Source organism: Dasypus novemcinctus, chromosome 1 (genome assembly GCF_030445035.2).
Source record: "Dasypus novemcinctus isolate mDasNov1 chromosome 1, mDasNov1.1.hap2, whole genome shotgun sequence".
Taxonomy (NCBI): Eukaryota; Metazoa; Chordata; class Mammalia; order Cingulata; family Dasypodidae; genus Dasypus; species Dasypus novemcinctus.
Genome location: NC_080673.1, coordinates 137,167,752 through 137,192,298, shown reverse-complemented (window position 1 = coordinate 137,192,298; position 24,547 = coordinate 137,167,752). Strand labels below are relative to the sequence as shown.

The 24,547-nt window shown below is 35.5% G+C and overlaps 1 protein-coding gene across 1 annotated transcript in view; it reads right to left on the bottom strand.

The window, feature by feature from the left end:
* Positions 1-6,727: 6,727 nt before the first annotated feature.
* Positions 6,728-24,547, bottom strand: part of LOC101430379 (UDP-glucuronosyltransferase 2A3-like) — a 35,575-nt gene continuing 17,755 nt past the window's right edge. Inside the window, exons 3-6 of the mRNA XM_004478344.4 lie at positions 24,387-24,518; positions 10,173-10,260; positions 9,498-9,717; positions 6,728-7,173 (exon numbers count right to left, since the gene is read on the bottom strand). Coding sequence (XP_004478401.2) covers positions 6,894-7,173; positions 9,498-9,717; positions 10,173-10,260; positions 24,387-24,518 — 720 coding nt within the window. The 3' untranslated portion in view covers positions 6,728-6,893. The remainder of the gene's footprint in view (positions 7,174-9,497; positions 9,718-10,172; positions 10,261-24,386; positions 24,519-24,547) is intronic.

Sequence of the window (24,547 nt, the reverse complement as noted above, 5' to 3'; positions counted from 1 at the left end):
TAAAGTGACAATTAATAAAAGAACAAGTTAAAAATTAAGTTTCTGGAATTGTCAAGGTTATTTTTGCATTGAACTTTGTTCAGCATTGTTGATGACTATAGCATGATGTGATGTTTGCTCTGGAGGGGAGCCTAGATACAAAGATTACAGAAGGAGGATACCAAAAGTGAATCAGAGAGCATGAGAAAAACAGTGGTTACTTTAGCAGACAGGTATCAAAGCAGCATTTATGGAGTAGATTTTGACACAGGAGCAGAACAGAAAAGGAAAATTTGGAGAGCATCAAATCCTTTCCTTTAGGCCTAGTTTTAATATTCATAAAATGATGTCCACTCAAATTTAAAAAGCAGGTTTAGAAGTTGACATATTTGTTCTTTAATAAAAACATGGTATCTAAATAGGATTTGAGTAGTGGAGAAGAGAGCACAAAATGGTGTCATGTGTTAAACAAATATATATCAGAAAAGCTAGACTTGATGAAAATGTGAGTATATAATGCTGGTGTGTGAATCAAAAGCATAGAATGAGAATTCTTTGATGAGAAGTAAGAGGTGAGTAATATTTGCAAGATGAAATTAATGGTTCAGTCTCTAATTTGTGTAACCAGAGATTTAAAATGATTTGGGCAAAGATATCTTACAAGAAAGGAGAAATTGCTATGGGAAAATATTTTTGTCCTGCAGTATATAAGTTAAAGATTAGATAAGTCACATCTGTAGATATATATATATATTTGGCCCATTGTTTTAATTTCCTAACTGTTAAAGTAAATACTATGCAGTGGGTTGGCTTACAAAATGGAAATTTTTGGCTCTTGGTTTTGAGGTTAAACAAGTCAATAATTGATGTTTCAGCAAGGGGATGGTTTCTTCCAGAAGAGTATAGACTTTGGTTTTTCTGTCACGTGGTTATACTTAGGTTGGCATTTTTTCATTTTCTTCAGGTTCTGTGTACTTCCAGCTTCTGTTTGCTTCTGGTGTTTTCTTGCTTTTGGACATTCACTCTGTTTATGAAGGAGTCCAGTAAAATGGTTGAAAACCAAGACTGATTCAGCTGGGCCACATGCTCACTGTAATTAACATTTTGATGCTATCTCATTTAAAATGAGTTCACATCCACCAGAGTGCCAGCCAAGACCAATAACATGCCAAAACTGGGCTATACACTTGAATCCAGGAAAGGCATGAATACTTTCAGTTTTTTGAGAAGAGTGTATTTAAAAATACAGATTTGCTTTAAAAATGGATATCTATTTATCAATCCAATTTAAATTCCTTTCCAAATACATTATCATTTCACACCTTCAAAAAGCAGTTTTTAGAAATTACTTACTATGTGAAATTTCTATACTACACATAAGATATAAAGTGACACAAAGTATGCCTTTCCAATTTAAAATGGAATTATAACTAACTATCATTCTATTAACCAAAAACTACTCACAAACATAATGAGTAGTTATATTCAAAGACTTTGAAAATTATGAGGAGGGGCATATTCCATAGAAGTGTTTGCTTGGTGAAGGAAGGGAATGATGAAATAATTATTAAGCTGCATCTTTAGGAAATGATATTTTAACAGGTTGAAAAGTATTATTTGGGAGTAAAAGAGTTTATCGATGCATCTGTGTTCCAAGAAACATGACATAAAATATATCAAGGCTCTTATTCAGCCACACAATTTTGTGGAAGAGAGAAACTATTGAAATTTCAAATCCTTGATATTTTTTCTGTTTTGCTAAAAATTAGATTTTTCACCAGTTGCAAAGATAAATCCAAGGTCAAGGATTGGAGAACTCTAATGTGTTGCATTATTGTTAGTGTTTGCGTAATATCTGGTGACAAATCAGCGAGAGTAGAGACAAATTACAAAAATAACAGAGGACAATAAAAATGTAGAGGAATTAGAAGTCAAGTAATAATCTTAGAAGTTGAAATTCCTTTTGTACAGGATTAATAACCCTGAAGTGATAAGGGAAAAAACTGATAAATTTATCTTCACATTATTACAAGTTTTATGGAATAGTATCAAAGCATTTAAACAAACCAAATGTTGAAAGAAACATTTTGATGATAAATGTGCTACAAAGAAATGGTAGCATAAGGACAAATTGCTATTATGATGACACATAACAGTTTTAAATGAGCTTCATCAAAGTTTGAAAAGACAAATTATTGGAAAGTATATTTATGGTAAATGAAATAGAAGTGACCAATAAACTTATGATTTGTTAAATGCAATGAAGAAAAACAAGAAATTTTCTACTTAAGTAACAGAATTTATTACTGTAAATACTAAAGTTAAATAGACAGTGCTGAACAATGTTGGCTTTACACTATTCCCCAATATTAAAAATGTACCCTATTTATTTTTATACAGTTTTATTGAAGTATTATCATTCATACATGCAGAAATATAAACAATAAGTGTACAGTAAAAGTTGTGAACTTAGGAAATAAACATGCATATCATTATACACGGCTCCTATACACCACCCGACAACTACCACCTTGCATTATTGTGAAACATTTGTTACAATGTATGAAAGAGAATCATCAAAATAATACAACCAACTATAGTCCATATTTTACATTTGGTGTATTTTCCCCCAACCTAATTATTAACACCCTGTATTAGTATTATATATTTGTTATAGTTCATGAGTGAACATGCTCATATTCATTTTGTTAATCACAATTCATCTTCCTCCTCAGGATACCCTATGTTATACAGTCCCATGTTTTGTACAGTCCATTCAAAGTGTGCACTTTGTGACTCTCCTTGTCACCACAGAATGGTGCTCTCATCACTTCAGTGAATTGTAGAACATTGTCATCACTCCACAAGAAAAAATGCCGTACCCCTTACATTTCCTGTGGCACTCTGAGATTATGTTACGAATCGCAAGAGGAGAAAGATTATGTTTGTAAAGTAATCTCTTCCTCTGGGCCTATTACCCTTTGATTGCATTAATTCAGCTAACGTGTCTTTGATTAGATTATAAGATCACTTTAAGGCTTTTGATTTGTCTATGTTAGTAAGGCATAACTCAGGTTGGGTTTCTGCCCCCTTACTGGGTCTGACACAAATGGAAACACAGAGAAAGACTGAGACAGACACAGGAAGAGGAGCTCTGTCATCTTTGATCCAGCTTGTGAAAGAAAGGAGAAGGCTCGAAGACCTGAGGCCCAGAGAAAGGCTCAGCCATCTGCCTGATAACTTAGAGCAGAAATTGGGCAGAGAGTGGAACAGCGAAGACTGATACAGGAAGCCTTAAGAGAAAAGCCCTATGCCAGTTTGAAGCTTAAATCTGGAAGAAAGCAGAGCAGCTGAGCCACAGAGGAAAGACTGTAGGGGAAGGAGAAATCAGGCAGAGATTGCCTGCCATCTTGCTTCAACATGGAGCAGCTGACTTTGGTGAGACAGTGCCTCTTATGGTGCATTGAGCTGGAATTTTCACAGCCTTGGACCTGTAAGCTTTTACCCCACATAAACACCCATTATAAAAGACAACACATTTTCTTGTACTTTGCACTGTCAGGCCTTTGACAGACCAAATCATTCCCCTATTGTTGTCTTTTAGATTTGTTGTAATATATTCTTTGTCACTGCTGCAAAAATATTACAATATTACTATTAACTATCATCATAGGTTACATTAATTGTAACTTTCCAGTGTATCACCATAGTCTTAACACTTTGTAAAAGTAGAAAATTCCTATATTTATATACTCTTATCCATAGTCTGCATCCACCACCCAAATCACTGTTATACATTCCATAGATAGTTCTCTGGGTTCCTTTCAATCCACCTTTACAATCATAGACTACCTTTTCAGCCACAATCACATTTATAAATCAGCAGTGTTAGATCAAAGAACAGGTGACCAATGAACTTAGGATTTATTAAATGCAAAGCAAAAAACAAGAAGATATTTTCTACTAATGCTGATTACTCATATTAGTGAGATCATACAATATTTGTCTTTTTATGCCTGACTTTTTTCACTCAACATTTTGTCTTCATGGTTCATCCATGTTGTCACATGTATCAGAAAGTCATTACTTTTCACAGCTGAAAAATATTCCATTCCAAGCATATAGCATATTTTGTTTATTCATCAGCGAGGGACATTCAAGTTGCTTCCATGTTTTGGCAATTGTGAATTGCCGAAAACATGTTCAAATATCACTACAAACATGTGCAAATATCTGTTTGAGTCCCTGCTTTCAATTCTTTTGCATTTATACCTAATGGTAGGATTGCTGAGTCATATGGTAATTCTACAATTAACTTTCTGAGGAACTGCCAAACTGTCTTCCACAGTGTCTACACTATTTTCCATTGCCACCAGCAATGAATGAGAATTCCTATTTCTGCACATCTCCTCTAATGCTTGTAATTTTCAATTTTTACTTGCAGCCATTCCAGTGGGTGTTAAATTGTATCTCATTGTGGTTTTGATTTGTATTTTCCTTAAGGCTAATGATATTGAACATTTTTTAGATATTTTTTGGCCATTTTTGTATCTTCTTTGGAGAGCTGTCCATTCATGTCTTTGGCCTTCTTTGTATTAGGCTGCTTGTCATTTCTTGTTTGGTAAAGAATTTTTATATTTTCTGGATATTAAGCCTTTATTAGATATGTGGTTTTTGTTTCTTGATTTCTTCCTGAGCTTCCTCATTATTGGTGTACAGAAATGCTACTGATTTTTGCGCATTGATCCTATAACCTCCGACTTTACTAAACTCATTTATCAGTTCTAGAAGCTTTGTTGTAGACCTCTCAGGGTTTTCTATGTATAGGATCATGTCATCTGCAAATAATGAAATTTTGACTTCTTCCTTTCCAATTTGAATGCCTTTTATATCTGGTTCTTTCCTCGGTGCTTGAGCAAGTACTTCTAAATAGAAGGGGAGAGAGTGGGCATCTTTGTCTTGTTCCTGATCTTAGAGGGAAGGATTTTAGGATTTCACCATTGTAAATGATTTTGGCTGTGGATTTTTCATATATACTCTTTATCATGTTAAAAAAATTTCCTTGTATTCCGATCTTTTGGAGTGTTTTTATCAAGAAAGTGTGCTGTATTTTGTCAAATGCTTTTTCTGTATCGCTAGATAATAATCATGTGATTTTTTTCCTTCAATCTGTTTATATGGTGTATTATATTGATTGCTTTTCTTATGTTGAACCATCCTTCCATACCTGGAATGAATCCCACTTGGTCATGGTGCATAATTCGTTTAATGTGTTGTTGTATATGGTTAGCAAGTATTTTGTTGAGTATTTTTGCATCTAGGTTCATAGAGAAATTTGTCTGTAATTTTCCTTTCTTGGGGTGTCTTTGTTTGGCTTTGGTACTAGGGTAATGTTGGCATCATAGAATGATTTCGGTAATGTTCCTTCTGTTTTGATTTTTTGGAAGAGTTTTAGTAGGATTGGTGTTCTTTCTGGAATGTTTTGTAGAATTCACCTGTGAAACCATCTGGCCCTGGGCTCTTCTTAGTTGGGAGGTTTTTAATGACTGATTCTATCTCTACTTGTGATTGGTTTGTTGAGATCATCAATTTCTTCTTTCGTCAATATAGGCTGCTTATGTGTTTCTAGGAATTTGTCCATTTCCTCAGAATTGTCATTTTTGTTGGAATATAGTTTTTCAAAGTATCTTCTTATGATAGTCTTTATTTCTGTGGGGTCAGTGGTGATATCTCCTTTCTCATTTCTTATTTTATGTATTTGCATCTTCTCTCTTTTTAAGAACTGAAAATTTTAATACATCTGGTAAACAAGTGAAAGTAACTAAAATATACATGTATTTGTCTTGTTTGAGAGCTTTACATTTATAAGTATTTAATATACCAAATTCTTGGTCAAGCAGTCATAAATATTATAAAAACTTAGTAAAATGAAAATTAATTGATGAGTTTACTTTTGTAGAATATAGGGGCAAGAAAACAATATAATGATCTTAAATCAGAGTAGCTATTTCTTCTTTTTCTCACAGTTACTTATAACTTCGAAAATATATAGTGATTTTTAAATATAATGTCAAGATTTAAATCTAATTTTTCAGTTGACTGGTTGATGAAAAGTTCTATAACAGAAGTAAAATATTTGATGTATATTTATATTTTTTTCTCAGAATACTATATGTTCACTTTTAAGAAATTGGGGATATTTTCTCTCCCTGAGAAAAAGTAATAACTCATTGGTTCTCTTTGTTGTTTGAATGTAGTACCCAGAAATGTCTCTTGCACATATAGAGCTCACAAGAATATTTGTTAGCTAAAGACTGAAACATAGACCAGATAGTTGGGAAGTACTCCATGGAAGTATTATAAACCTCTCACACTGTGATGCTCTATTACAGTTATTACCTCTTCAAGCTTTAATTCTAGCAATATGTGACAAAGAGAAGTGCTTATTTTTATTTAAAAAAATGAAATCATTAATTTTCTCATAATAAGCTAATCTTTTATGATGTGTCCCTGATTTGTATGGTTCATAAGAATATTTTAATTTAGTCAACTCCATTACCTATATCTAGTAAATTCAGCTTACATATTTTGCATTCTCCAGGAGTCAGCATATTGCTACTCAGCATAATAGTTAAGATTAAAAAAATGAAAATATTGACTTTACCAATAGTACATCTTAAGTTCCCTATGTCGGGAAAGTGGGATGAGAAAGGAAAACATGCATGAAAAAAAAAGGGAAGAATAGGACTCTCTGACTAGATCATGATTTTATTCAATTTGGGTCCTTGCCACCAGGCTAAGGTCATGGAATAGGAAAACTGATAAAAGGAAGGAGATAAAATGTTCTCTCTAATCTTGTTGTACCTAGTATAAACAGAATTAAGCCACTTTGACTTTTGCCAAAATGGAAGGATTTATTCCCTCTTTCTCTTCTTTCTTATTTTACTAAGTTTTTGACAGCAAAACAAACAACATTTTGTGACCAAGAATAGAGCAGTTGCCACACAGGCCAGCAGGAACCCAATGACATCCAGAGAGTGGTACTGGAACCAGGTGAGGTCATGTACAGCTGGTCTAAGATGCTTGGCTCCTTTGTGGCGCATAACAAACTCAATCCAGAAGACCGCTCGATCCAGGGGCTTTACAGGCTGATCATGGTGAATTCTTGATAACCTCATAATGTTCTCTTTGTAACTGAAGGCAAATACATAAAATTTAGGGTTATTACTAAATTAATAAAGTAGAAAAAGCATACAATGCTCAAGCAAAAAAGGTTAATTTACCAATTCTTAGGAAAGACATAATAGAATCACTATTAATTACGAGGACAGAATTGTTTAGAACAATTACAGAGAAAATAAAAGAGGAGGGCTGAACAAAATACTTCAACAGAAGGAAACTGTGTCCTGATCTCCCTGAAGCAGAGAATAAAAACTAAAATAAAAAGCTCTTCTAATAAATAATAAACAAAAAGCAAATTTCTGAGAGGGAAAATTGAATTGTTTATTATCTTGATTTTTAGTGTTGTAAGGACACACTATAATTCAGGAGGAAATGAATGAGGTGATTCATAAGGACATATAATAACCCATTTTTGAATTAGAAAGATTACTTTTTTCCAGTCACAATATAAAAAATAAAAAACTTTAAAAAGTGGAAATGGTTGGACAGACACAAAATTCTAAAATAACATTGTAATGCAGAAGTCTATAATTAATACTGACAAGTTTCTGAAGGAAAGAAAGTGAGAACCAAGTTTATTATACTCAAAAAGTGGTCATTTTCACATAAATACAACAAAATGAACATTGCTAAACATCATCATAAAAAATTGAAATAATTTTTTAAAAACGTGTATAATAAATAGAGAAAAGAATCCAAATATAATTTGGTACAAAGAATCTCTAATTGAAAGAACGATGGTAAACATTGAATCCCTTCAAATATAGCAAAAAGACTCAACAAATGTAAGACTAATAAATGTAGCATATTAACAAATTAAAATAGTCATATCAGTAATCGAAATTGTGAATATTACTTCTATAGCAAAGATTTAAATGATAATGACTAAATTTAAAATGCATAAGTAAAAATAATGACCCAAAATATTACATTCATATATCATATTATTTCTCTTAGTGAACTCTTTAAGAGAAGAAATAAAGAATAAATATATGTATCTAATATTTAATAAGGCTAATAGTTTCATTTGACTTTATTTTTCAGTTAAATGACATTGTTTATTTAAAGATTCACATATAGTACCAATCAATATTTATTAAATTACTGATTCATCAACACCTCTTTCCCTGTATTATGCATATAGTGATGAATGGTTTGCACTCAGTGTTAGTGATCATCATTCCAGAATAGCTAATAAGAGGCAAATTATCATTTCCATTTCTGTCCATACTGAGTGGTTTATAATGTGTAAATTAGAGTACATATAACCTATACACATTTGAAAAAATGAACAAATCCTTCAGGAATAAACCTGAGAATTTATATAAGCCATAATATTAAATATTCATTTTGAAAAATATTTTGATGGGATATCTGAGGTCATCATTTTTATTTCGTTTTCAGTAAAGTACTTAGTTTAGGAAACAAAAAAACAAGAGAAACAAAAAGTTGATTTTTATGTTTGTCATATTATGGTGGTTATTTGAAAATGAACCATATATAGAAATTATATTTTGTTTTTAAGAACAGACTGAAAAATTCCCCTTTGCCTTGTTCATTCTTGCCAAGGGAGACTCTGATTATACATCGGGGCTTTGGGAGATCACTTTCAACTTCTTAGGGCAGTTTACTTTGGGGTTAGGCTTTGGGCAGAGCCTGGGGAACTGCAGGGGGAGGAGCCAGGTGAGCCAACAGAGCCTGCCTGCCGCTGTCCAGCTCAGCCTTATGCTTTCACACACTCTCCTTCCATGAGTCAGGAAGGTAGGGCTGAGGGGTGTGCAAACTCATTGAGGTGTTGCCCATTGCCCAGTTGGGGGACGTGGGACCCGTTCCTCCAACTCTCTGTCTATAGAGCAACCATCTGTTTTCTATGAATTACAGATATTTACTGCATCAGGTTTCTGAAGAAGTCTTTACTAAAGAGTGTTTCCATGGCTAGAGCACAAATCTGCAGCTTTCAGCTATGAGAAGCCAGCAGGCCTACAGAGAAGTGAAGTTTGAGTCAGGGGTCTTCCTGAGTCTGATCCCCATGGTCTGAGGTCCCTCCTTAGTGGCAGGAGAGGGTGGGGTGGGTAGGTTCTATCCTGTCTTCAGCCATTTCAAACACATCTCAGAAATTATTGTATAATTTTGAAAGCAGACAACAGTCCTGACGGGGCAGGCTTGGACTGAAGTGTGCTCAAGGATGCAGCATTTCCAGGCCCCAGTGTGGGATGGGGAATGGGGTGGAGGGAGAAGAAGGTGCTTCTGAACACCCTTTCAGGTTAACCCTGGGTGTTTTCTACTATGATGCTTAACACATCCGTGGTGACCCTTTAGAAAGCAGGAGTACTTACGAAGGTTCATTAATGACTGTTCTCAAAGCTCCGAGCAAATCTGCACTTGTCATTGTGTTGAGGTCCACGTCCACAGCTGCTCCTTTGGCCTTCATGTGAGCGATGTTATCAGGCTGATCAGCAAACATAGGAATTCCCACCACAGGGACCCCGTGATAAATAGCTTCATAGAGCCCATTCATTCCACCGTGAGTGACAAAAGCTTTAGTTTTGGGATGACCTAGTTTGGGGATGGGGTTAGAAGTGGGAGAAATTTTCATTATACTATATTAATATAATTTCAGAGACAGACAACAGGATTAATCACTTAAGAAAGAAACCTTTTCTGTACAAGCTAAGAATGTGGTGCTTTGCTAGCACAGAAAATGCAACCTAGGAAAGAATGGCTTAACACTTTGTATTGTCAGGGAAGGTTTTACAGGAAGTTGCTATCTGAACTGAGCCTGAAACTTGAAGGGTAAGGAGTCTGAACTGACTGAAGATGCACTTCTGTCAACCTTAGGAAGCGTAATTCTGCAAGTTTAGTGGGTAATTATTTTCCTCTGTCTGTTTTAAAACAGGGAGGAAAATATGAAGCCTTACAATTATTAAATAAGTCTTGAATTTCTTTGCTTTTGAACAGTTCCTCAACTTGTCACTCATGCAGCTCTATGCTGTTCTTACCCATAGCCTTACCAAGAAGGTCATTCTGAGGTATCCACTCATAGAGTCGAGTATTGGATCCTAATGTGGTTGGTTTCTTTCCTTGGTATTTCCATAAAACCTGTGGGAGAAAATGCATTTATTTCACAAGTAAAATACAAGGTGATGACATTTAGAACATTGACAAATCACATAATCACATTTTCATCCTACTTCAAGTGATAGATGAGAGGGGGTGAAAAATAGTTGCTTTGCAAACAGTGAAAGAAGTAGTAGGGTTGTTTGGTATTACTTTTGTTGTTGTTGTTAAATCAAATATGTTTTGAGAAATTTATTTTTAACTCTTTTGGTTCATTCCATTAAATATTTACTGAACCTTCATCAATTTTCAGAAATTTTACTAAGGTCCAAGGATACAAAAAACAACACATAAATCTTATCTTTGATAAGAAATAATATATGTAGGGCAAAAAGAACTTGTGATAAATAAAAACAATACAGGTGAATGCATGCTAAAATTTTCTCTTTTTAGTTGTTTTTACAATCAATGGTATTTGGTATAATCACATAGCTGGATGTCACTTCAAAAATCATTAAATAATTTTAATCATTTCAACAACAATAATAAATAAAAAATATAAATTTCTTCACCTCTCAATCTATGCTTCCCTGCCATACATAACTGCTATTTCTGGCTATTCTTGGACATTTATTTATTTATTTAAAGCAGTTTTATTGATATATATTCACATACCATATAATCTATACAAAATGTACAATCAGTGGCTTTTATTATAATCACAGTGATGTACTTCCATCACTACAAAAGATTCTAGAACAATTACTCCAAAAAGAAAATCCTCATATCCCTTAGCTGTCTCGTCTCAATCTTTCTATACTTCAACAGACTTACATAACCACTAATCTAATTTCATCTGTATAAATTGATTTATATTTACATTTATATAAATGGAATAATACAATATGTAGTACTTTAGAAGCACTACACTTCACTAAACATGTTTTTTGTGGATCTTTTTTTTGTCTGATAATAAAATCTTGCAGTGTTTACATATTATTTCAGTTTCAAAGAAAAATGATCTTATATATGCTTTGTACCCATTTTTTTTTTCTCAGTGCAGGCAAACATTTATTTGATGATTGTTCAGTGTTGTAGCTCAAATCTCCATTAGTGTTATAGCTCAAGCCTGGCGAAGGTGTCGGCAGAAGTGTACCTGGGATGATGATGGAGGCGTACGGCTCAGTGCAACACCTCAGCTCAGTATTGTAGTTTGGTGTTTGTCTGACCAGGGCAAAGATGGAAGTGCCCTACATGTATTCATATTCCACATGCTTTATTACTATGCTATGCATTCCTATGTTATATTTTTTAGCTTTCCTTTTAGTAATATATGTGACCTTAGACTTTTGCTTTAAACCACTGTCATATCCATATAATAGTACTTCTAGATATGAATATTACGTATTTTTTCTTTTAATTTCCAAAGATTAACATGCACTTTTTTTTTTTACCAATATGAACAATTTAACCCACAGATTTCAAATCCTAAACTTTGTTCTACTTTCTGGTGATTCATATTCGAGTTGGTAACTCCATGATATTACCGAAAATAATTAGATCATAGCAGCAGAATTACACAGTAGTTGTCCTTTTGTGTCTGACTTGCATCAGACAACAAAATGTCCTCCAGGTTCATCCATGTTGTCATATGCCTTACAACTTCATTTCTTCTTATAGCTGCATAATATTCCATTGTTTGTATACACCATAGATTGTTTACCCATTCATCAGTTGATGAACACCTGAGTTGCTTCCATCTATTAGCAATCGTGAATAACACTGCTGTGAATATTGGTGTGCAGATGTCTGTTCATGACACTGCTCTCAGTTCTTTTGGGTATATAGCCAGTAGGGTTTTTCTGGGTCACGTGGCAACTCTATATTCATCTTCCTCCACAGGGGTTGTACCATTCTACATTCTACATTCTACATTCTACATTCTACATTCCCACCAACAGTGAATAAGTATTCCTATCTCTCCATATCATCTCTAACCCTTGTAGTTCCATGTCTTTTAAAAACAGGCCATACTGATAGGTGTGAAATAATATCTCTTAGTTTTGCTTTACATTTCCCTTTTCACTAGTGATGTTGAACATTTTTTCATGTGTTTTTTTGCCATTTGTATTTCTTCTTTGGACAAATGTCTATTCTTTTGCCCATTTTTTAATCAGGTAAATTGTCTTTTAATTGTTGAGTTGTAGTATTTCTTTATATATCTTGGATATTTAACACTTATCAGATATGTGATTTCCAAGTATTTCTCTATTGGCTAGGCTGCCTTTTCTCCCTTTTGACAAAGTCCTTTGATGCAAAGTATTTAATTTTGAGGAGGTTCCATTTATCTATTTTTTCTTTTGTTGCTCATGCCTTGGGTGTAAGGTCCAAGAAACCACTACCTACCCCAAGGTCTTTATGATGTTTTCTTATATGTTCTTCTAGTAGTTTTATGGTCCTGGATTTCATATTTAGGACTTTGATCCATTTTGAGTTGATTCTTCTAAAGGGAATGAGATAGGGGTCCTCTTTCATTGTTTTGTTTATGTATATCCAGTTCTCACAGCACTATTTGTTGAAAAGACTGTTTCATCCCATTAACATGGCTTTTGTTTGTTGACAACCAATTGGCCATAGTGGTGAGTGTTTATTTCTGGACTCTTAATTCTATTCCACTGATCAATATGCCTTTCTTTATGCCTGTACTATGCTGGGTTTTTTTTCTATCAGATTGTATTTAATTCCCAGAACAATTAGCATCCCTCCCAGATCCTTCTTACTGTGATTTCTGTGTCTCAATTTAACATATCTTGATGCTGTAAGTTGTCAGTGGGAAAGCATATAGCATTTTTACCTTGAAATAATTGGTAGAAGTTTTGATCTACATGTTGCTTTACAAAAAGCTGTAACAGCACAATCCATGTTTGATTTTTGGTTAAAATATCTTGTTGTTGGTGTTGGTGCTGATAGAAAGCGGGCCACTAGGTTTCTGTTTTCTCATTTGAAATGAGATAAAAATCTGTGTAAGCCTTAACTTGTTTCTCTCATCCTCCTTCAGTACTATTACAAACTCAATTCTTTCTGAGCTCATTACTTCTTTTCTTAAAATATACTTTTTTATTTCTTAAAAAACTTAGATTACATAAATGTTACACACAGAAAAATAGGGGATTCCCATATGACCCACTACCTAGCCTTCCCACATTTCCCCATGTCAACAACATCCTTCATTAGTGAGGTATATTTGCCACAATTGATGAACACATCTTGGGGCATTGACAATAAACAATGATTATAGTTTACATTGTTGTTTACATACTCTCCTGCACATTTTTGCAAGTTTTTAAAAGATATACAGTGGCCTGTAACTGTCATTACAGTGTGAATCAGGATAATTCCCATGTCCTGAAAATGCCCTCAAATTATACCTGTTTTTCCCTCTCCCACCCCTAAGAAGCTCCAGTGGCCAATGCCTCCACATCCATCACAAATGTTCCTCCTTTGCTAGGATCTATCATGCTGTTTTGATCACTGTAGCTTTGTAATATGTTTCAAGGTCAGGCAGTGAAATTCCTCCCATGTCACTCTTCTTTTTTTATAATGTTTTTGGCTATTCAGGTGCATTTTCCCTTCCAAATGAATTTGGTGATTTCCTTTTATATTTCTGTAAAGTACGCTGTTGGAATTTTCATTGGTATTGCATTGAATGTATAAATCAGTTTGGGTAGGATTGACATCTTCAAGATATTTAGTGTTCCTTGAACATGGAATATCTTTCCATTTATTTAAGTCTTCTTTGATTTCTTTTAGAATAGTTTTGTTTTTTTGTGTGTGTATATAAGTGTCTTAGTCAGCCAAAGGGGTGCTGATGCAAAATAACAGAAAATGGTTTGTTTTTATAAAGGGTATTTATTTCGAATAGGAGCTTACAGATACTAGGCCATAAAGCATAAGTTACTTCCCTCAACAAAGTCTATTTTCATGTTTTGGAGCAAGATAGTTGCCAGCAGTTGTGAGGGTTCAGGCTTCCTGGGTTCTTCCCTTCCCTTTCAGGGTCTTGCTTCTCTCTGGGTTCAAGGTTCCTTTCTTCCCAGGGGTTGCTTCTTCCTGGTCTAAGAGTCCTTCTCTTCCTGGAGATGGCTTCTCTTTCCTCTCTGAGTTTACTTTCTGGGGCTCCAGCTTAAGGCTTCAAACTCCAACATCAAAAACACTTGCATCAAAAGATCCAACTCTGTCCTTTGCCATGTCTTTTATCTGTGAGTCCCCACCCACCAAAAGGTGGAGACTCAATGTTAAAGACGTGGCCCAAGGAAAGCCCTAACCATAACTCAATCATGCCCAGTAATAGACCAGATTACAAAGATAATCAAGTACCTATTTTTGGAATTCATAACTATATCAAACTGCTACAATAAGTCCTCTACTTCTTTAGCTAAATTGATTCCTAGGTATTTAAATCTTTTTGCTGCTATTGTAAATAGAAATTATCCCTGATTTCCTCCTCAGACTGTTCAATACTAGTGTACAAAAACATTACTGAATTTTGTGTGTTGATCTTGTATCCTGCCACTTTGTAGAACTCGTTTATTAGCTCTTGTAGCTTTGTCACAGTAATTTCAGAATTTTCTAAATATAGGATCATGTCATCCACAAAGCTGAGACTTATACTTCCTCTTTTCCTATCTCAGTGCCTTTTGTTTATTTTTCCTTGTTTAATTGCTCTAACTAGAACTTCTAGTACAACGTGGAATAACAGTGTTTGACAGTGGGCACCCTAGTCTTGTTCCTGATCTTAGAGGAAAAGCTTTCAATCTCTCCCCATGAGTATGATATTGACAGTGTTTTTTTTTTTCATTTTTTTTATGCCCTTTATCATAGTGAAGAATTTCCCTATCTATTCCTATCTTTCAGATTTTTTATCAAAAAAGAATACTGGATTTTGTCAAATGTCTTTTCTGCATTGATCGAGATGATTATGTGTTTTTTTCCTTCAATTTGTTAATGTGATGTCTTAAGTTAATTGATATTCTTATGTTGAACCACCCTTGCATGACAGGAAAAAATCTCACTTGCAACATCATGGTATATAAGTTTTGTGGTTTTGTGATACATTGTTGGATTCTATTTGCAAGTATTTCGTTGAGTTTGTTTGCAACTATGTTCATGAGAGGGATTGGTCTATAATTTTCTTTTCTTGTAATGTTCTTATCTGGCTTTGATATTAGGGTGATGTTAGCTTCATAAAATGCATTGGATAATTTTTTGAAAGATTTTTATTAGGATTGTTGTTATTCTTCTCAAAATGCTTGGTAGAATTTACCTGTGAAGCCATCTGGTCCTGGACTTCTTTTTGTTGGGAGTTTTTGATGCCTGCTGATTCAATCCCTTTAAATGTGATTGGTTTGTTATGTTCTTGTACTTCTTGTAGTGTCTGTGTAGGTTGCTTGTGCATTTCTAGGAATTTGTCCATTTCGTCTAGGTTGTCTAGTTTCTTGGCATATTGTTTCTCATGGTATTCTCTTATAATCCTTTTTATTTCTTTGGGGTCAGTCATAACCGTTAGAGGTATTTCCCTTACAAGGTTTATAATGATCAACTGATCACAAGGTTTACAATGGTTAAAAAAAGTAACTTTCATTTCTGTTACATAGAACAGCCCCCCCAGCCACAGCCTATGTTTAGATACAGTTCATTTCCTCACAAGAATAGACAAAGGAGTCACGTGACACCACCAACCTCTCCTGTATCTCCAGAATTCACTACCTCTAGCTCACAACACTCTAGTCATTCCTACTGGCCCTTGGGTTTTACCCAAGCCCCAACCCACTCCCACTGACTAAGCATGTTCCTGCCTATAGATGACCACTTCTGTGAGAGGTGGACTCAGTCTCTCTTCAGACCCCTTTTGTTAGGAGAGCTTCCCAATAAACTTTCTGCCTGCAATCATGTCAGCGTCCATGTCCAAGTGAGCACCATTTTTTTGCTAACATTTTGTGCTGGAAACCTGAGACTGGGGTCATGTTGAGACTGAATGATTAGTAAGGAATCTCCACCCTGCTGCTACTGAGAACCCATCCAACACCAGAAACTAAATCATAGCTGGGTAAGTCAAAGATTTCTCTACTGGAGGATCCTTCTCTCTCTCTCTCCTTTCTGCATTGTCCAAAATAACCCACTGCAAGAACCTAGTACTAGGTCAATGAACCTCACTGTCCACAAGGGCAGGAGGCCTGTGTTCTTGTGAGAAAAAACTCCTTGGCTCCAAAAGCATCTGACTCCAAGTGTAGGTTCTGTTTCCTTGGATATTTCTGAATGATTTGGAAACTCACTTGGAATATCACTTGGAATCTCTGCTGTTCTTTGCTTTATAGAGATCCTTATTGTCACCCAGGCCACCTGTATTAGTCATGCAAAGGGGTGCTGATGCAAAATACCAGAAAATGATTGGTTTTTATAAAGGGTATTTACTTGGGGTAGGAGCTTACAGATACCAGGCCATAAAGCATAAGTTATTTCTCTCACCAACGCCTATTTCATGTGTTGGAACAAGATGGCTGCCAATGTCTGTGATGGTTCAGGCTTCCTGGGTTCCTCTGGGTCAGCTTCTCTGTTTTCTCCACAAGGTCAGCTGTAGACTATCAAATCAATGGCTCTGTCTCTCTCCCTGGGGCTCCAGCTTCAGCATCAAACTCCAACATCAAAACTCTAACATTAAAAGCCCCAACTCTGTCCTTTGCCATGTCTGTTATCTCTGAGTCTCCACCCACCAAACGGTGGGGACTCAATGCCCTACTGGCACAAGAGGTTTATGTAATTACTTAATCAAGTAAACCTACAAATCCAATGCCCACAGGAAAAGATCAGTTTACAAACATAATCCAATATTTCTTTTGGGAATTCATCAATAATATCAAACTACTATACCACCTAAAATGAGGAATTCAATTTCAGCTCCCCCCAAAACCATGCCTCTAGGTTTTCACCTTCATAACCTTCAAACTCTGTACCCAGAAGGAGACATCAGACCTAAAAAATTCATTTTCTATTCAACCTCTGTGGAGCCAAATAATGAAAGTCAATGGCTGAAACATGGCATTTTCAATTTCCAAATTTTCCAAAACTTAGAAAACTACATCCAATGCAGCAGCTGGTAGATTGAAACTCCTTACATTCAGACTTTCCTTTTCCTTCATTTCTGCCCACAATTCCAGTGAGCAAACTGCCCCTCCCTCTGCCAGTCCTGTTCCTCCTACCAAATTCTTCTTTTACACCAGAAACCACCTCAAAAACTTTCATCTCCCTCTTACCCACCTCTGAAATCTCCTGAAAATCTCAACTTTGATCCAACAAACCAAGCTCATTCTGCACCCCTCCCTATGTGCCTCCAACTTTGTCTCTATTCTCAGTCTCACCATTGACTTCCACATCTCAGCCCTCTGCTGAGCCATTTTCTGCCCCTTCTTTCTCCCCTCCCCATACTCATTCGATTGGACTACATCCTCTCCCCTGTCTGCCATCCATCTCCACCTCCATAAACACAAAAGTTAACCCCTCTCCACCTCTTAATTCTACGAAAACATCAACATTCCTCCTACCTCTCAGAAAAATAGCATAGTTAAAATACACATTCCCTTCTTACTCTCAGATTTAAGTCAGAAAAAAAAACTGGTTAGGTTCATTATCTGAAAATCCTGCCACATACATCAAAGGATTCCAACACCTCACCCACTTATATAATCACACATATCAGAACACATTCATATCCTTACTTCTTTAACTACACCTGAAAAAACCACATTTGAATGGCTGCTACTGTTTTTGCAGATTCCATGTACACTCAAAACCCCAATGAACACCCAGCAAGCTCTACCACAATTCCAACCACTATTCCACACGGTCCACTTTTTAACCTATATAATAGAAGGCATGAAAAAGGCTGCCCTTAAGGCATTTAATTATCCGGCTGCTTTTATGAAACACCCACTTATCACACAATCTTATCCAAACATTAGAAAAAGTTACAAAACTTAAAAGATGACCCTCAAACCTCTCAGAAAAACATGATTAAATCATCCTTTAAGGTCTTTAATAATAGAGAAGAAGAAGCCAAATTAGAAAAGTAAATGAGGTCAGGCTAAAAATCCATGGCTATCCTAATTCTCATTCTTTCTTATTTCTCCTCACCCTTGAAATCAATCCTTTTACCTCTCATAACACTGCTACTGATAATATTGCCACTGCTTCTCTTTAGTCCTTGTCTCATACAGTTCTTCATCCAATTCATATGCCAAATTGTACAATCAACAACTCAAGAATATGTGAACAGTGTCTTTCTGCTCTGTAAATGTCAATGCTGGGCTGTAGAACCAGAAATCAGAACCCATGGGACAAGATGGAAGGGAATTCTCTCATCACCCTTTGACAGCAGAAAGTAGCTAAACAGCGTCAATGCCCCCAACCCCCTCACCTTTCTGTCCAGGTCAAAACTTTACACCCCTACTTAACACCCTTACCACATATATATGTTCCTAAATAGTTAGGAATGTTAGAGGTTCTCCCTTACAAGGTTTTTAATGATTAACTGAACACAGGGTTTACAGTGGTTAACAAAAAGTAACTTGTGTTCCTGTGACATAGAACAGCCCTCCATCCAGAGCCTACATGTTTTTTAATATAGGTATTTACAGAAATAAATTTCCCTTTCAGCATTGCCTTTGCTGTTTCCCGTAAGTTTTGTTCCTATTTTCATTTGTCTCAATATATATATACTAATTTCTCTTACGGTTCCTTCTTTGTCCCACTGATTATTTAGGAGTACATTGTTTTGTCTCTACATATTTGCAGATTTCCCCTTTCTCATCTTTTACTAATTTTCAGTTTCATTCTATTATGATCTGAGGAGGTGCTTTGTATAATTTCACTCATTTTATATTTATTGAGATATGCCTTGTGACCTAACAAGTGGCCTATCCTGGAGAAAGGTCCATGAGCACTTGAGAAGATTGTATAACATGCTGAGTTTGGGTGCAATAATCTGTATGTCTGTTAGGTCTGGATTGTTTATCACATTGTTCAATTCTGTTTCCTTGTTGATCTTTTGTCTAGTTGTTTGATTTAATCATGTGAGTAGTGTGTTGCTGAAGTCCCCAGTTATTATTGTAGAGATGTCTATTTGTCCCTTCAGTTTTCCCAGAGTTTGCTTCATGTATTTGGGGCAGCTGGTTCTTTGCATAGATATTTATGACTGTTATTATTTCCTGGTGGATTGTCCCTTTTTCAAACAAATGAAATAGTTATTATGACTGTTATTTCTTCCTGATGTGTTGTCCCTTTTTTAAAAATAAAAAATCAATTTAATTAATACATGTTAAAAAACAAACAATTCATCCAGAGTGTACAATTAAAGGTATTGGCTATAATCACATAGTTGTACAGTCATCATTTCAATCATTATTAAAACTTTTTCATTATTTCAATAATAATAATAAACACAAAAGAGACAAAAAAAAGTTAATACCTCAACTCTCGACACCTCTCAGCTTCCACCACTGTACATAGCTGCTATTGCTGGCTACTGAGAGTAGTATATTGAAGTCTCCAACTATTATTATAGAGACATCTATTTCTCCCTTCAGCTTTGCCTGTGTGTCTCTCATTGTACCTTGGGATGCTCAGGTTAAGTGCATAAATATTTAGGATAGTTAATTCTTCTTGATGAATTGCCTCTCTTATTAATATATAATGACCTTCTTCATTCCTTATAAAGTCTATTTTGTTCAAAATTGGTATTGCTGCTGTACTTTTTTTGTTACTATTTCTATGGAATATCTTTTTCCAACCCTTCACTTTTAATCTGTTTGTGTCTCTACATCTGAGGTGAGTCTCTTGTAGACAACATATGGAAGGCTCATATTTTTTAATCCATTCTATCAGTCTGTGTCTTTTGATTGGGTGGTTCAAGCCATTAACGTTCAATGTTATATAGGAACCTCTTATATATTTTTTTATAGTATAACATTCCTTGTGCTCTATTAACTTTAATTTAAAAAAAACATAGAAAAAATTAAAAACAAGACAAAAAAAATTCAATGTTATGACTGTAAAGGTAATTATTTAATCCATTTTGACCTTTGGCTTTCTGTTTTCATATCATATCATAGTTTATCTTTTTACGCTTTCTAATATTCTTCATTTCTTCACTCTTCTCCAGATTTTTCATCCTTGCTTTTCCCTTTCATGCTGCAGTACTACCTTTAGTATATGTTGTAATTCTGGTTGTTTTGTAACAAATTCTTTCAGTTTGGTTTGTCTGTGAAGATTTTGAACTCCTCTTCATTTTTGAAGGACAACTTCGCTGGATACAGAATTTTTGACTAGCAGTTTTTCTCTTTCAATACCTTAAATACATTGTACTTCTTCCTTCTTTCCTCTATGGTTTCCTATGAGAGGGCAGCACTTAATCTTATTGAGCTTCCCTTGTGTATAAAATGCTTGCTTTTCTCTTGCTACTTTCAAAAAATCTTCTCTTTATCTCTGATATTTGTCATTCTGAATAGTAGGTGTCTCAGGGTAAGTCTGTTCATGTTTATTCTGTTATGGGTGCATTGTACTTCTTGGATATTGATATTTATGTCTTTCATAAGGGTAGGGAACTTATCAGTCATTATTTCCTCAAATATTCTTTCTTCTCCTTATCCAGTCTTTTATCTTTCTGGGACACCAATAATGTATATGTTTGTTCGTGTTTTGCATTGTCATTCAATTTCCTGATACCCTGTTCCATTTTTTTTCCATTCTCTTCTCTTTCTACTCCTCTGTCTTTTCCAGTTCAGATGTTCTGCCTTCAAAGTGCTTATCGTGTTCCAGCATTTCAAATTTGCTTTTATGTGCCTCTAATATATTTTTAATCTCAAGCACCATGTCTTTCATTCCCATAAGGTCAGTTACTTTACTTTGCAGATTTTCAAATTGTTCTTTATGCTCACCCAGTGTCTTCTTAACACCCTTTATCTCTTTAGTCATATTTTCGTTCCATTTTAAAATGATTTAGGATAGTTGTGTGACCGTCATTGATTAATTGTCTCCAGGATGTTTACTTTTGTCATCTGTTCCTGTTTCCTAGTATGACTTGTAATTTTATGCTGATGACTAAGCATCTGATATTTTGGTGAATTTACTGTGATGATCAATTTCTCTCTTACCTATTGTTATTTTTTCACAGCTCTTCTTTGATATTTGGTTCAACTTATCCTAAGTCTTTAAAATGCCCCACTTAAGTTACCAAAATAATGCCAGGGACTCACAAATGAGTCACAGACTTTCTCCCAGGGAAAGGGTAAAGAGAACTCTAAAAGCAGTTCCTTACCATGTATTTTCCAGACCTGTGAGCAGATGGTGCTCACTGATGCATCTTTCTGTGGAGGTGTATTTCAATTGGTTTTTGTCTTTGTCTCGACAGAGCTGAAATTCAAACATGGCTCCACTGGCTGAATTCACTGAAGGAAAAACCCCCAAATTCCCCTCCCTTTTCCCTTGTTGCATCTGGCAGGGAGAAAGACATCTGCTCCCCTTTCAGTCAGCTGAAATGAGCAGGGGTTTTACCCCCACTGAATATACTGGGTTTTGGGGAGGTGAGCCCTTCCTACCTACCAGCCAGGAGGTTTAGTAACTCACAGTTTGTTGCTTTGGCTTCTTTGTCTCTATGTTCCTCAACCTCCTGGGAGTTGTGAAGCAGTGTCCTGGTCTGCTGACTCCCAAAGCAGATCCCTGAGACAGGCTTTGGCTGTTTATCTGCTGTTTTTGTGAGAGCTGTGCCTTTTATGCTTAATGCATTGTCATGTTCTCACAATTCCCCTGTTGTCCCTTTTATAATATCTAATGGTTGCCTGTGTCTCATAACTTTTTTGCATTTAACGTGCTTTTTTTCTCATATTAGTATAGCTACCCCTGCTTTTTTAAAACTTATTTTATTTGTTTCTCTGCCCTTCCCTTCCCCTCATTGTCTGCTCTTTGTGTCCACTTGCTGTTTGTTCTTCTGTGTCCACTTGCACCCATGGCTGTGCAGAGAAACTGTATCTCCTTTTTATGTTGCATCATCTTGCTGTGTCAGCTCTCTGTGTGTGCACTGCTACTCCTGCAGCCTACGCCTTTTTGACACAGGGTGGCTCTTTTTGAGGGGCACACTCCTTGTGCATGGCAGCTTTGAGTGTGGATCAGCTCACCACGTGGGTCAGGAGGTCCTGGGTATTGAACACTGGACCCTCCCATATGGTAGGTAGATGCGCTATCAGTTGAATCATGTCCTTTTCCTGCCCCTGCTTATTTTGTACAGTTTGTGTGGTATATCTTTTTCTAAACCTTCACTTTCAGCTCCTTTGTATCCGTGGGTCTAAGATGAGTCTCTTGTAAGCAACATATGGTTGGCTCATATTCTTTCTTTTTGAATCCATTCCTTCAGCCTATATCTTTTGATTGGGGAGTTTAGTCCATTCATATTCAATGATATTACTGTAAATGTGTTTTTCTCCTCCATCATTTTATTCTTTTGTTTTCATGTAGTATCTTATTTCTTTCTTTTTACTTTTGATATTCCTTTCTGCTGTTCTTTTTTTTTCTTTTTGAGGTACTGGGCTGGGAATCGAACCCTGGACATCATATATGAGAAGCTGGCACTCACCCACTGAGCTCCTTGGCTCCTCTTAGTTGTTTTTTCTTTTTCTTTACATTTGTTTGCTTGTTGTTTGATTTTTGTTTTCAGGAGGGACTGGTACCCAAACCTGAAATCTCCCATACAGGAACCACTTGTGGCTCAACTGCTTGAGCCACACCTGCTCCCCTTTCTGTTATTCTTGTCTTCTGTACTCTCCTCCAAGCCTCTGTTTCTTGTCTTTTCTCTTCAGCCTTCATTGCACTAGGGACCAATGAAATGAAAGAAAATACATATTTTTTCCTGATACTATTAAGATTTTACATGATTTTTGACTGTAGAAATTGCTATGTAGAAAGAATAAATTATTTTAGACTGCTATTTCTAGTTAAATACACTTGGAGAGAGATATGAGAATGCTTAGAGATGTAGAGTATATTCTTGATCATAATTACTTCTCCACTCTTAGTCATTTCAGCTCTCCCATGAGGACAAAATACTTCAGAACTTTTGGGAGTAATCTGTCCTGATCTTTGTTTTCAAACACTGAAATATTAGCATGAACCTAATGCTTCATGTCTATTGCCTTTAAAATACATGACTATAAAAATGTATTCCCTTGGGAATTCCAAGGCTGATCAGACAAATGTTCCAAAATATGCTATTTCAATATTTAATGAATTTTATTTAATGCTCTTGCTAACGTTGATAATTCTATAATGAGTTTCCTCCTTCATGTCAAAGGAGCATTTCTAACCACATTTCTTTCCAATTGTTATAGTAGCTGCCTATGGTGACATGGAGTTATACACCCTAGAACAACATGTTTTTAATCTTAATGCATTCTTGTGGGTGTGAACCCATTGTAAATAGGAATTTTTGATATGGTTTCATCATTTATGGTGCGGTCAAATTGAATCAGGATGGGTCTTATATCTATTACAGGTGTCCTTATAAAGCAGAATGAATTTCAGGCACAAAAAGTGAGAACCATGAGAAGATGTCAGGAGGAAACAGAATGCAGAGAATCAGGGTGATACCATCTATGTACATAACTATATGACAGAAAAACCAAGGACCAAGAATAGCTGATAGCTCACCCCAGATTGCCAATGACCTGAGTGCAAGCACCACTTGATGACTTCTATATTTGGAATTCTTACCTCAAAACTGTGAGCCAATAGAATTCATTAAGCCAAACCATTGCATGGTATTTGTTTTAACAGCTAGGAAAGTTAAATCATTTTTTGTAGCAGAAAATGGGGTGCAGCTATTTAAAATATCTAAAATGCAGAAATAGTTTTGGAATTGGGTAATGGGGAAAGGGTAGGAGAATTATGAAATATTTGATTAAAAAGCTTAGAATGCTTTGGAGAGACTTTTGGTATAAATGTGGGCAAAATATGTACTTCTGATGAATCCTTAGAAGGAAAGGACCAATATATATTGGATATTAGAAGAAAGACGGCCATTTTTTTTTGAAACTAAAACAGTGCTCCAAAAGTTAAGTGGTTGAACTAACCTTTTGTGGAATCTGGGCAAGGGCAGAGGCAATGAGATTGATCTTTTCCTCTGGAAGGTTTTGAACCATTGACCCCATACTAAACACCACAACACCATCTTCACCAGAGCTCTGGACAAATTCTTCCATTTCCTGCAGAGAGAAAAAAAATCCTCCATTAC